The following is a 14,630-nucleotide window of genomic DNA, read 5'->3' on the forward strand; positions in this document are numbered from 1 at the left end:
AAGATTTTTAATCCAAAACACTGAGGTATATTAGTAATATTGTTTCTAACATTAAAAAAAAAAAAAAACCAACAACAAAACCCAGCTTCAGGTACAGACAGCTTTTCCTCACATTTTCATGTCTCAACTCTATTCACAGCTATAATTTTCCATCTTTCATGCTAATATGCTTCCTACATGAAACGCACTCTGTATTCTGTGACTTCTCTTCTGCTTTACATGCACGGTACTGGCCTTCCACAACAGCAAGTACAGCCTTTTTGGTCGACAATGACTAACTGAACAGTTTTAATAATGAAGAATTTTGAATTGTCACCTAGCTTGGTCTTGAGAGAACGAGAGCTACTGACAAGGCCTCGTGCCTGAGTATAAGGAGTGGCGTGGAAGCTTATCCCCTCAAGTACTGTTTCTTGTGTCTGATGAAACAGTTTAATTTCTCTCTGCCTTAAGTGTTTCTGTTTTTACCATACCTGGATCTATATTATCTCTCTGGAATTTCTTACTGCTAGCTGTAGCCATATCTTTCATATCTAAATCCCACTCAACTTATTACTTCCCTTGACTTTTAATTCCCCTCTACCCACTAGTAATTTTATTTCATTAATGATTCTAATGTAACTAGAATTGTCAAAATCAGGAATTCATATTCCAGCCTTAAGAAGTGAAAGGGTTTTTTCTTCATATTTTTGCATTTTAATTATTATTACTTTTAACGTCTTAATTTAAAAATTTTCTCCCAAATTTCATCTAATTTTCCAAACTGTGTGGGTTCTGTTTTGGGGGGGTGTTTTGGGGTGGTTTTTGTTTGTTTGTTTGTTTGTTTTAATTGTGGCTGCTTTTTTTGTTGGTTGGTTTTTGGGGGTTGTGGTTTTTTTTTTTTTTGGGGGGGTGGTGGTTTTTTTTTTTCATTTCCTCCATAGAGAACTTCATATTAGTTACTTGAACCTGCCTCACAGACTGGTTAGCTGCATATTTGTTCTCTTGCACACATCTCTTTTGTGATCTTCCTGCAAACCCTAGGAAAAGCAAGCATGCCTGCTACAGAAAACATTCCTGCTTATGCAGCAATGATATTACCCAATTAGTTCATTACAATTTAATTTCTATGAAATGATGTAGCTCCTGAGACTCATTGCTCCCCAGATATCTTAAAGGGGATTATTCCTTAACAGGCATGATGTAGGCACCATTCCTTACATTTATTTAAAAGTACATCCTGCCGGAGTACATCCTACCATCCTGTTTCTGAACTGTGCATAAAAGCCATCTATAATCAGTCTGCATTAGAAGTATGTAACATTGATTTGAAGATTATATACAGAAGCAGGCATATCTTTTTTAGCTACTGAATAGCATACAGTGCAATCAGTATTATCAGTATTCTTCAAACATGATTTTTTTTTTCCAGTAAGTCCAATCACATGGACTTAGTGAAGTATAATTTTCTGCCAGGCTTCCAATGACACTTTTAGTGATGCAAGTATTGGCTTGAAAAGTTAAGAATGAAAAGCATATCATTTGCAGTCAATTACAACATTTGAATTTGAAGGAAAAATACTTCGAATAAGTAGCGTGCTAATAACTAGCTATGATTTGCAGACTACTTCTAATTTTTACTATTGTTGTGCAGATAACATTGAAGTGGCTTATCTAAAGACCCTGACCAAGGATGATATTATACAGTTCTACAAGGTAAGTTAGTCATGTAGTTAAAATCATAGTTGGAAAGAGATGTAGATATAACTGCATATAATTATATGCAAATACTTATAATAAATTATATACTTATGCCTGGTTTAGGTAGATGGTATGATTGATGCAGATATCTTAATAATAATTGTGTTTCCTGATTCTTACTTACTTTAATGGCAACTAGCATACTGTAAAAATTGTGGAGGATTGGGTTTTGTTGTGGTTTGGTTTTTGGTTGTGGTTTTTTGTTTTTTTTTTTTTCTTACCAGCTCTTATTCTCCTCTTCTCTCATTAATCCTTTCTTTCTGAATAAAAAAATGTGCTGCTCTATGACCAAGCTTGGCCAAAATTGCAAATTTGTTCTTTTATTTTTTTTCTTCAACCAGTAAATGATTTGGCTTACTTTGTGTGTGCGTGAATTGTGAATGAAACAGATCTTTAAAGCTTTGTTCACTGTAAATCAACACTTCTTCCTCTCATAGTTAGGCAGAACAAAGGAACAGCATAACAATGCAATAATTGTATATTGCAACTCAGCATGAAGTTGCTAGATAGATAGCTAATATAAGCAATTGAAATACTAGGGGTCGTGTCATCGTCTCGTCCCCCTGTCTGTGTCCGTCCCCCTGTCCCATGCCGTCTCCGTCCCCGCCATCCTGTTCATCCCTCGTCGGTCCCCCTCCCGTTCCTCCCCCCGCCCCAAAATGTGGCCTCATTCTTTCTGTTTTGTAACAAATTTCATAGGCAGTGATAATTCACTATATTGCAAAGTGTACATATTGTTTTATTACTTATGGAGCAGCTAAAATGTCAAGGAGTACTTTGAAAAATAAGGTAGATACATGTCTTTGGAACTTATTATTGGATGGAAAAATTTCTGCCCATGAAGAGGCATGGGTATGTGTGTATGTATATGTTCTTTTTTTCTCTCTTGTTGGGGCCTAATATCTTTCAAAATGGTTTCTCTTTTGTACTCCATGTTATTCTTTTCACTATCCAAGGTCATTTTTACACTACCATCTATTTTTATGTGATACAGTCTTAATGCTTAAAACCGGTTATTACTTACATGGCACAGTGAACACTAGCGTCTTTGTTTTGGGGTTTGCTGGTTTTTTGTTTGTTTGTTTTTAATAGTATGATAGCATGGGTGAAGATATGCAGCAAGTACAAACTTAGTAAATGGAATTTTGGCAGATGTTGTTTAATAAATGATAACTTAAACAAGTATCCACATTCTCTTTTTGTAGGAATCTATACTATTTTGCTTACACAAATGCTCAATATGTGATTATCCAGTGTGCCAGAGCAGAAATAACTGGCTAGATTGGCGAGTTAGTCCAGCTGAGTTTAATAATTATGTTCAGGGCCGTGTGCTTCCAGAAGGCTGCCAGGGATTGAAAATTCTGCAGAGATTTTAGGTTGCATTCCTAATGTGATAGTTAATGGCTGGATTCCTGTTACTTCCAGTTTTTCTGAGTCCCGAACAGTACATGAATTTCTTAACTTGATTGTAAAATGATTCAAAGTACTGTAGGGATGATGACCCATAATAATATTTGAAGGGACATTCCAAAATTCATCCCTCATTTTAAAGCTTAAATTAAAAATTAAATGCTCTCATTCTTTTACTGTTTTATGTCTGAGTGATACTTCCCACACCTGAAGGACTTAATGTTTTTTACCGTAGGTGCTGTTGGCAATAGATGCTCCCAGGAGACACAAGGTATCAGTACACGTCCTTGCAAGGGAAATGGATTCCTGTAAGTATTGCGCTGAATATAGTAATTAATCAATTCCTGTTCTAGCCAGCCATAGTTAAAGACAGCCAAGTTACATGATACAAATGCACTATAAGAAAAAATCAGCTCTGGTGATTTCAGAGGAAAAAGTATTTCTTTTTATAGGTTTCCTTCACACAGGTGCTTCAAATTTTCTGATTGATGTCTGTGGCCAAGTTCTTCAGCCATTCTGAAGTATACTGATATTAAACCAATATATCTTAAAATAGCACTTCCTTTTCCAACAGGATATTTAAAAACAAACATAAAACTATAATAGTCCTACAGGGAAAATCAAAATTAGGATTTGCAGTTATCAGTACAATGAGGGTTGTTTGGGTTTTGGGTTGCCTTTTTTTTTTGTTTGGGTTTTTTTTTCTGAGAAGCAATGAATGTCCACAATTTCATTTAAGCGCTCTCAAAGGGGGAAAAAAAACCCAAACCCACAAACCACAAAAAAACCCCACAAACAAACCACAAACAAAAAACCTACCCTCTGGGAATGTCAAACATTATATTTAAACTTTAGAAAGTCAAAGTTTATTTAGGTTTTATTTTTAAATAATCTAGGTTAGCTGTGCATTGTAAACTGTGGTGTTCCATTTTAGAATTCAAGAAGCAAAAGTTTAAAAGTGTTTCTGGTTACTATCAGTAAACCGAGAGGGAAAGCTTCTGTGTTGTTTTGTGCGGATTTTTCACCAGTTTATACTGAACTTGAATTCCAAAATGTAACTGGTTGCAAAATCAATAATATTAAAGGCTTGTCTGCAGAACAGAAGGAAGCAGATAGCTGTGTGCCTGTCATGAAACTTCTTCCGTTCTCAGAATGATTGGTTTTTATGGTACTGTGGAAATTGTAACTCTGCAGCTGAGTAAGGAAGACTTGCTTCAAAGCATCTTCCCAGTTTTCATAAGTAATCATTGCTAAATAGAAATAGCTCTAATGCTTTTCCTATGTAGAGGAAACTTTTTAAAATGCACTAACTACATTGCCAGAATGGTTTATTATTTGCTTGGAATGGTATCTTCCCAAGACAAGGGTGAGCATGGGAGACAGGGGTTCTGTTACAGAGATTACAGCAAGGTATTCTCTCCACATACTCCCATTTAATCTGGCATGTGGTCTCTCTTCCACCATGAAAGAGAAACTGGGACTTCAGTGCATTTCCCATGAGCCTAAATGAGCATTATTCCAAGTGCAGATGCCCATCCTCTAGCGAGGAGGAAGGCTAAAAATCTTCCCAGAGAGAGCCCTTCCTTCTGGAGGCACACACACCATTTTCTCTGAGAGTGGAAAAGAAATGGAAGCAGTAGAGATCTGGGATTTTAGGAGGGGGAACCACTTGAACTCCCAGGGTGAAGGTTAGGGTTGAAATTTGAGTACAGAGGTAGACGGGAGGTTTCAGGAATTTAAGACTAGAAGTTCTTATGGACAAGTGAATGGGATGCAGGAAGAAGTTTTGAGGGGACTGGAGTAGGGCATGCATGAGGACAGGCAAGGAAGACTCAGGGTTGCTATCCAGCATTTTGGTACATGGAGTAACCTTCACACCTCCATAGGTATGTCCTTACTAAAAGATATGCTCTTGTTGCATATACCACTGGCATTTACTACTGTTCTCATAATTTGCACTGGAAAACAGTTTTAAGTATTCATTGATCAGTAGATTAGCCATTTTTATTTCTACATTCTCTTTATGTGTAAGTAAAATGAATAAAAGCCACTGCCACAGCACATGTCTCAAGACAAATAATGGATTAAGCTCTTTGTATTTCTAAAGACAGCCATGGAGTACAAAAGCAAAATATTCAGCAAATCATATTTAGAGATACTTTAACATTAATAACCTGTGTTTTATACAGATACCTGTCTTATAAGAGAGAACAGTTTATTATGTAAAAGGTACTGATTAAATTATGGTCCTGAATTAATTTTGATGATGTTAAATAGGCCCTGTTGTTGGAGAATTTCCATGCCAAAACGATGTGAACCTGGCACCAGCACCACCACTACCACAGGTAAAAAGAAACACCACACAAAAAATCCCAGGCAGTGTTCTTAACATGGAGGTGTAGTATCATTAAATGTAAGCTTATAGGGAGAAACAACCTTCTTGAAATTCAGGCCATTGTGAAGCTGACGTTTCAGCTCTTTTCCACATGTATTGTCATCTTCTCTAACAACAGGGATTTTTCCTGATTTTTTTTTTCTTTTTAACAGTCTGTCCTGTTACCTTTGTTCCTTCTGTTCCATTGAAAAGAAAGCTAACCGTAGTAGTAAACTCTACTGAGGATCTACACTATGGAGTAAAGTACAGATCATGATTGTCTGAAAATACTGATTGTATATAATCGGATTTATCAAGTGCCAAGAGAAAGATGCATACGCATCAACCAATTTATCATCTTTGCTTTTTTAAAAAGAAAGAAACCAAAACAACCTCAACCCCAAACCACCAACAACAAAACCAACTCTCTGGTCATTATCATAAAGCCTAAAATACTAATGCACATTCCTGCCAATGTGTAACCTCTGGAAGAAGCAACTTGACAAATTCTGTTCATACAAGAATGAATACAAGTATTATAGATCTCTCGGTGTGGTAAGATAGGATAGCACTGGGCCCGTACTGGACCTTAAATGAATTTTCTTGAAGAAGGATGGTAATGTTTCTCATAATAGATAATTAACTTTTCACAATGCAGCAGTAGATCTGTGATCTTATTCAGTCCTTATAGAATTAAATAATCGCTATGGGTGGAAATTTCTCTGAATTATATGTGGATATATTGGCCATTATGACTGAAATATTAAAAAGTTACTTTGCTACTGCAACTAAACATAATAGCTCATTGAATTGCTGTTGTTTTTGTGATCTTACCTCTGATATTCAAAAGATAGGTGGGATGTCCTGAAGTAGAATTTGTAAATGAAAAGACAAGCTCTGCATTTACTGAAGTTCCTGCCATTATTAGTAATGCAATTACTGCATTAGAGCTATTGTTTTCGATTATCTAGAGTAAATATGAAACCATTTATTTCACAAGAAATAACACTGTATTTTGGGGGACCCTGTAATAATGAAATGTGAATCACTGATATTGTAGAAAAGATAGATGTGTTTATATGTAGCTGTAGCAAGTTAAAATGAAGAGCGAGGAATTTCTTGCTTTTCTGATTAAAGATATTGAGCAGACTTTTTCTTGCATACGCTTCTTTGCAGCCAAATGTGATTGAAAATATGACAGAATTCAAGCGCAGTCTGCCACTCTTCCCACTGGTGAAACCACATATCAATTTCATGGCTGCAAAACTGTGAAGAGCCCCACTGGACGAAGAAATGCAAATGATCAGTACTGACATGGTTTCAGGGGACTTCATGATGAACAAAATTATTAAAGATCAGTAGGAAAAATGGTTCTGTCCGTTATGAAAGTCCCGAATTCCTTCTTGGTTCATTTGACATTAGCTGTGTGTTAGGGATAGAGAGTATATACAAATCAGTTGTGGTCATGTGTCATTTATATTACAGGCAACCTGTTGAAAACCAAAATCAACGGAAACAATAATAATAAAAAAACTTGTAGATGCAGTATATTTTTAAATAGTATATCCCTTTGAATTTTCATTTTGATAAAATAACCCTTCCAGAGCAAAGAAAATTGCTTGAAATATCCTTGTTATTCCTGAAAAACACCATTTAGTATCCCCATAATAATCTTACTGGGGGATGGAGGGGATGAGAAAAGTAGGTCCTTTTTGGGATGGGGTCAACAACTTTTCCTAAAAATAGAGACTTTCACATTTTTTTGAAGTGACGTGTTGAATGATACTTTTTAAATGGATCCTTAATGCAATGAACATTTTCTATTTAAGTTTTATGAAGACCAGTGGGGAGAAAGAAGAAGAAGAAAAAAAAATTTGACAGTACAGTAGTGAGAGAATTGTCTTAATGAGAACAATTGAAGATATGGGCATGATTTTAATCTTTCTATACAAATTGGGGGACATTTTATATTAAAACTAGTAAAATGCTGGAAACACTTCAATAGCGCATCTTATTTTTGTTATCAAAAGTCCCAGTCTCTTGATACTGTCAACATACTGTTCAGTTTTTCAGTGTTACTGTGAATTGTTTCCATTTGGTATATAAAATACGTTATTTGGTGTCATTTTTTGTTTTCAGTTGCGCATGTACTGATGGAGAACTCAGTCTGTTTTGTCTCATTCGTTACATTAGGTCTCAGTCCAGCAAAGTACTTACTAGTGCAAATAACTTTAAGCATGCATTAGTTCTTGACTCAAGAACAGGTGAGCATCAAATACGGGCCTTGTAATGAATCAGATACATCATTGTTCCAGTACATCTGTGTGGGTCCTTCTTGTCCCTCAGGAAGGCTTTTGGGACTGGGTTAGCAGTATTGCTGTAGCACAGGGTGTGCTTCAGGTTACATCACAAAACGCTTCTTCCTGCTTCTTTCAAGAAGGCTGCGCAAAACCCAGAAGGCTCAAGAATTATGCTGAAATACTATATGTGTGTGTATATATATTCCATAATTCAGGAAAATGGTAAAACAATATAAGGTGTTCAATCTTCACCAAGTTTACTGACTACTTTCTTGTTGGGACAGCCCCCAAATAGGAGGAGGTAAGGGAGCATCTTACTAAGTTCTCCTACCTGTTTAATGGATGAAATTGATTGTAATTTTTCAGACAGGATAGAATATGCAAAGCACTGAAGATAAAAAAATCTGCTCATCAGGGGTTTCTGAGAGTTTGCTTCTTATTAAAGGAAGCTGAAACTAAGGCCCTGATGTGACATGCTGCTTGTCATACGTCAGAATCCTGGTGTATTCGACAGAGCTGTCCTTGTCGTTGAATCAACATTCTCTCTTACACTGGCTCTGAAGCCAAATTAAATGAATGCTTGACAGGGTAAGGGTCTTAAGTTGTGTTTATCTGAGAGTCTCTTCTAATTGAATAAATACAGTGTATTTAAAAACTATATTTAACAGGACGTGTTTCAACATCTTTTTATTAAATTTGATGATAGTCTGTGATGTAACCTAAGGAACGCCACTGGCGTTTTTTTGTAGCCTGAGGAGGAAAAAAATTAAACATAGTATAAGCAAAAACAGTTTTTCATGGATCCTTCACATAAAATAGGCTTTTTACCCTCTTGCATTTTGCTTTTGTTTATAGTTTTTTCTTTAGTCGAAGTATTTGTATTATATATATTAAAAGTTTTGACAACATATTATAAAAATATATTTTTTTGGAATTTAGTATTTAAACATACCACTCTTACGGTAAACAAAATAAAATGGCTTCTACCATGTGTAAAAAAAAAAATATATATATATATTCATGGAAGTACTATCAACTCTAATTTTAACAAATTATATAAATAAATTGGAGCAGATGTGTATTTAGCACAAGCTCACAAATTATGTTTCCAGGGGGAAAAAAATGCAGAATTTCAAAGTTCTGTGACTGGATGTGGAAACCCATGTAGTTTTCCAGCAACTCTCAATTGCTTTTAAGTGTTCTCCAGCATTTTACAGTTTCTGAGTTTGATACAGCAGTAAATTTTGATAAACTCAGGCATACTAATGGGTTCATTTTAATGGATCCAAAGCTGCAGTGTCTACAAGCAATAAAAACCTACCTAGAATACACTGTAATTCAATTTTAGTGCTTGTTAATTAGTTTATGTAAGAAACCATAAATTATTATTACATAACTGTAATTTTTGCAAGTGCTATTTTAAGCAGTTGATGTGGAATTGGGTGCATGTGACACAGCCAGTATGACAGAGTGCTAGAGTTATCCTGTTTACAATAAACAATCTGAATTTAATGTTTGGAGTTCTTAATTTGTTTCAGTTTAATTTTTTGCATACTGGTAATGTTGACATCTATCAGTCTGTGCATGTTTTTTATTATACATTATTTGTGATTTTCTGCTACCCAGTTGCTTGGACTAGTTAGGCTGAAAAGCATTGCTGGAGAAGTGTTCCCAGTCACTTCTAGAGAAGTTTCAGAGGACTTCCCTGTGCGGCATCCCTCACCTTTTAGGTAGATCCACCTCTGTTGCTCTCTGAGTGTATGAAAACTTAATAATATTAATGTAGAAATATTTGCACAAGACAGGATTTTAATTATCAAATCTGAAATTGTGAATTCAGAGCTTTGCTGCAGCCAGAGTGAATCATGCCTAGTGCAGCTTCACAGCATTGCTTTTGAGAAATTACTTTCCCTGGTCATTTTCTTTGTTTTACGCACACCAGAAGATTACGTGTAGAAAGGTTAGGAGTAAGTGGGATTGTTAGAACAGGAAATAGTGTCAATTCTGAATTCTGCAAGGGGAAGGATACAAGTCAGCAGGCACTTCTGCTGTTTCTGATGGGGCTCCTTGAAGTAATACCTGACAGCAACATAAAAAGAGACAGGTTTTGTGCTTGGCATTGGGAAGAGTGGTTGGTACTCTCAGGAGAGAAATAAAATGCCTGCAACCCGCCTGGAAAATCATTTGTCCCCACCATAGGGGCTTTCTCTCTCCACTCCCGGTCATTAGGGATTGGTGTGAATCTTGACTCATTGGCTTTGTTGTCCTTTGCAAAAAAATCAAGCTACCCAAATTTACTTCAATTATTGCTGTTAGCCATTTAGCCATTTAAAAAAAAAATGCTTGAGCTTTTTCAGAGTGTTGTTTAAGCGCCTGGGCGTGAACTGCCCTTGTTGATAATGTGTTTCCCAGTGTAATCACCATGTGTGGAGAAGGCATTACACACCTTAACTCCATTATTTTCTAGCTCTAGTTTTAACACAAGGTCAGCAGACTTTTAGCCTAATTTCTCTCTACCTTTTAACTGGTTAGTATGCTTTTGCTGTAGCTCCACTGTTAAAGTGAAAAATCATTATCTTCTACACCTTTCTTCATATGTTTTTTTCCATATTTTTTCGATAGCTGACTGTTGAACTGATATGGTCACCTACAGTGATGCCTGGGTCCTTCCCTTGAGCTGATACCTAATTTGATGTTCACATGCAATTCTGAAATACTTTGTTTTCAAGTCAGTTTTTAATGTTGTTGTTGCATGCTGCACAGTACAAGGCACCTCTGTTCTATTTTAAAGGAAGAAGGGATCAGAAATTCGGGCACCTTTCTTACCTTTCATGTAATATTGAAAGAAGCCTGGCCTATGTAGATTCTGCTGAAAGGCTTTTATCCGAAACATTTCAGTCTACCTACCATTCAGAGAATATACTCATATATTATCGTTGTGTGCCATTGGTGGAATATAACGCTAATAGTATGTGAAATCTGAATTGCAATTCAAGAAATAAAGTATGTGTAAGGCCAAAGGCCCAGCAGAATCAGAAATGTCACAATTAAACCAACTTATTTGAACCCAAGCATCTAAACAGAATTTAAGATTGAAAATATTTATGGCTTCTTAAATTAATATTTCTAAGCCACCCCAAGGCTGTTAAGTAAAAGAGCAGCGTTAAAGGATACAGACCCCGCACTGCTGAGCATTTGCCACTGCTGACTGTGAGGACTCCCTCTGTAGTGAGGCAATGCAGAATTCTGAATTTTGACTGTGTGCAATGGATGAGGGAAGGCAGCTCCAAGCAGACCTTGGTTACTGTTGCACTGAGCGAGGACGTGGCTAGGCTGAGCCAGTGGGAAACTAGCGAGAGGCAGCCAGGTTTAAATCCTGCATCTTCCTGAGGACTTGCCGCCACCTTACCTGCGTTAGATGTGCTTTCTTCTGCTTCAGATTGCCGTTACAGTTTTCACTGCCTGCTCGGCTTCCCTTTCAAGAAGGGGAGCAACGAATTGTGGTACTTTTCTAGTGACAGCCAAAGATGCGAACTTTACCCTGGAGCAGCAGCTGGAACTCAGGACCCCCTTCCAGCCCTCCCCTCCACCCACACATGGACCCAGGTGTCCCGTGGTACCTGTGGGCTCATACATGCGCATACTCTGGCAGAGAACGCTTACTGCGCAGAATTAGAACAGGTTCAACAGAAGGGAATGAGGAGATCCCCAACCTCAGTTATTAACCGCGGGGAAGTGGGGAAAAATGGGCTAGAGAAAAATCTCTAATAGAAGATGGAAATGGAGTCAATTTTTTTGGTACCTCACACTAACCACCGAGTTGTGGCGTACAAGAAAATGCTTCTTACGTGAAGCGTGTTGTAAAGGATGAGCTCCTGTGATGGGAGAGATAGAAGACCTGCTTGTGAATTCCAGGGAGGTGCAGGAGATCAGTACTGATGCACTTTATGTGGTTAAGGCCGAGACATTTCAGAGTAGGTGCAGAAATGGAATTCTGGGAAATCGAATCTAGACAACGTGGGTGTGTACGAATGTCAGCGAAGGCTGAGAGTGGGCTTCGAAGATCGAAATTTTGGATGTGATGCCTTTTACTGGACAGGAATCTTAAAAATTTGCTGTATTAAAGTGATGCACTTGACAAGGCAGTGTTGGAACTCATTTAAAACACCAGAAGCACATAAACATCTCGCAGCAGTAGTGCTCAAAAATTGTTCGCTTAGTATTTTTCAAACTTTCCAACTTGCTTTGGAATGAAGAAAGTTAAGCGGGACAGGTGAACAACCCAAATGATTATTTGCACGTGTGTGTAAAAGCCAGGGAAGGTCACAGCAGATTAGTGCCCATCCGTGCTCGGGAGTCTGTAAGCTGTCACACAGTTCAGTGCTCCCCCATTTTATCTTCCTGCCATTATAGTCACTCTCAGCTTGCTAATACTTGTGCATTTCAAGCCTTCTGCAGCACTGGGGGGAAAAACTCCGCTTCACCGCAAGCGGAGTTCTGTGTTTCAACTGTGAGATACCACTATCATTCACTGGCACTTACCTGTTAAGGGTGAAGCTTCAGAAATCTGAAAAAAAAATCTCTGCAGATAGTTCTCCCCTTCACAGATTTGATTGATATTCATTTCCAGTTAAAATTGTAGGAGGAGAAAGTAATTGTGACAATTCTGCAGCATTAAGTGTATTTTAGGAACACAGGAATCTGTACGTATAACTGGATCTGGCATCTCCACAAGTTGACTGTTTAGTTTGGATGCCCTTTGTGTCATCTTCAAAGGCAGAGATGTCCGCTGTTCATCTCGCATTGCGTCACGTCTCTCTGGCCAAGGTGAGGTGACCAGATACTCCCATTGTCGTATCAGCCAAAAATGCCGTTGACGTCCCCTCAGCACCAGCATGCCCCAGGCACGGGCTGCATGTGTGTTCTAGGATATTTTTTCTGTGATTAGAACTTCTAACTGTGGCGAGCTTTGTCCATAAAGTGATACAAAGATGGCAGCTTCAGTATGCCTAAGGCTGGAGAGCCCGACTGGACTGCTGCTGAAGCTCAGCAAAGCTGGAGACTTAAGCAAGTAGAACTATTTCAGAAATGATTTGAAAACAGGTGCTACCCAACCACAGCAGGAGAGTGATCTGCTGTTGTATGCACAATATGATTTTATTACTGTGAATAATCTAATAAAAATATACCTTATGCAGCCTTCTCCTGGAAGTAGGCATATTTAAGAGTGGAATAGCTTGTAGGCTTTGTGTAACTTGAAGAATGCATATACGACGAATGCTTGTAGTTTGGATTTTCCACTTTGAATTTAAATGTCAGTAATCATTAGATTAAAGATGTTATGAATGTGAAAATACAAAAGATTTTATTAAACTCAATGTATAAAGAATGTAAGTGTGAGCTGGGGTGCTGGCCCACACTATGAGCCACCTAATAAAAATCATGTTGAAATGGAAGATAATGCATAGAAGTTGAAAGCAACTAGTTGCATGCCATTTTGCACTTCTTGTCTGATAATCATGTCTGTCATGTCATTGTGTATAAATTAGATATTCCTGTGACAAGGGGTCGTGTTTATGTCTGTACACTACCAATGCACAACTGTGGTGCGGTATAGCTGATAACGTGTATTAGGCTTTTTTAAAATGTTGACTTGAGTAATTAAGAGTGAATACAAGAACTTATTTTCATGACAACTTTCAGTGTCGGAGCAGTCTAAGTTTTTTTGAGCTTTGAAAGCAACAGAATGGAAGTAGCAGAATCTCTCATTAATTTTATTAGCTGTACATTCTCTACCAGACACCCACACAAAAAAAGGGCAGTTGAGATAATTAAATACTTAAGCTGGCCTGACAACTGGAGTGTATCTATAACCCTAGATTATAAAAATATGTGTATCTTAATGGTTTTGGCTTGAACTCTGACTAGTCATTTAAATAATCTTAAATATTGTTTAAATAGTTTAATAGTCCTGGAAGCCTAGTAACATTCATGTTTTTTCTTTAGTCTGAGATTCAGAGATAGCGTCTGAGTCTTGTATAGAAATAGAGTCTTACAGTTTTATAGCTTGTTGGACTGCACTTTAATTTGGTGATGGTGTTACAGCGATCTCTTACAAAGATGCCAGAGGAGCTGCCTTGCTATTCCCCAGGAGTCACCGTACACCATGCAAGCAAAAAGATAAACCCCACGATAATGTATATCTACATTTTCCAAGTATGCATTTGCAATGTAATTAATCTGTTACTTTTTCTTAAGCGAAAGTAAATAATATACCTTCTCAAAACAGTGTGGAAAGATTTAATATATCTGGTTGTCCAGCAGCTCAGGAAGAGGTGATTGTTCAGAAAATGGACTGCAGCAGAAAATCAAAACCGAATGTAGATTTATATATATGATTAAATAAGACTATAAGGGATAGCACAGTCGGTAAGCTTAAGCCGTTGTACTTATTCTGTTGGTAATTTCTGGTTCATTGAACATGCTGAGGTGCCCTCGTAAGTGATACTAGGAACATACTGGCAACATGCGCAGTCCTGGTAGCCCGGTATTGCAGGAGAGCGACTGCGCAACTTGGAGAGACGTAATGAGAATGGATAGCACTACAGTCTCCACAGGCCAACAGCAGCTCTTCGCTATAAAAAGCTGAATTTGTAATGTTTCTTCATGGTCCTGAATGGCTAATGGTATCGGGAGAGGGGAGCAATCCTGCCTTTGGCCCCATGCAGTCTCGGTTGGCTTGGGCAAACAGTAACGTTTTGTTCTTGAGAGGCAGCCACATCAAAACTAATCTCCTTGCTCAACAGGTC

At 37.6% G+C, this 14,630-nt stretch overlaps 1 protein-coding gene across 4 annotated transcripts in view; it reads left to right on the plus strand.

Annotated features, from left to right (window-relative positions):
• IDE (insulin degrading enzyme) overlaps positions 1–9,333 on the plus strand; it is a 74,075-nt gene extending 64,742 nt beyond the window's left edge. For all 4 annotated transcript variants that reach the window (XM_075108197.1, XM_075108194.1, XM_075108195.1 and 1 more), the window contains exons 22-25: positions 1,631–1,692; positions 3,383–3,455; positions 5,425–5,492; positions 6,698–9,333. In XM_075108197.1, the coding sequence (XP_074964298.1) occupies positions 1,631–1,692; positions 3,383–3,455; positions 5,425–5,492; positions 6,698–6,793 (299 nt within the window). In that variant the 3' untranslated portion in view covers positions 6,794–9,333. The remainder of the gene's footprint in view (positions 1–1,630; positions 1,693–3,382; positions 3,456–5,424; positions 5,493–6,697) is intronic.
• Positions 9,334–14,630: the final 5,297 nt, after the last annotated feature.

The sequence above is a fragment of the Phalacrocorax aristotelis genome, chromosome 12, assembly GCF_949628215.1.
Source record: "Phalacrocorax aristotelis chromosome 12, bGulAri2.1, whole genome shotgun sequence".
Classification (NCBI taxonomy): Eukaryota; Metazoa; Chordata; class Aves; order Suliformes; family Phalacrocoracidae; genus Phalacrocorax; species Phalacrocorax aristotelis.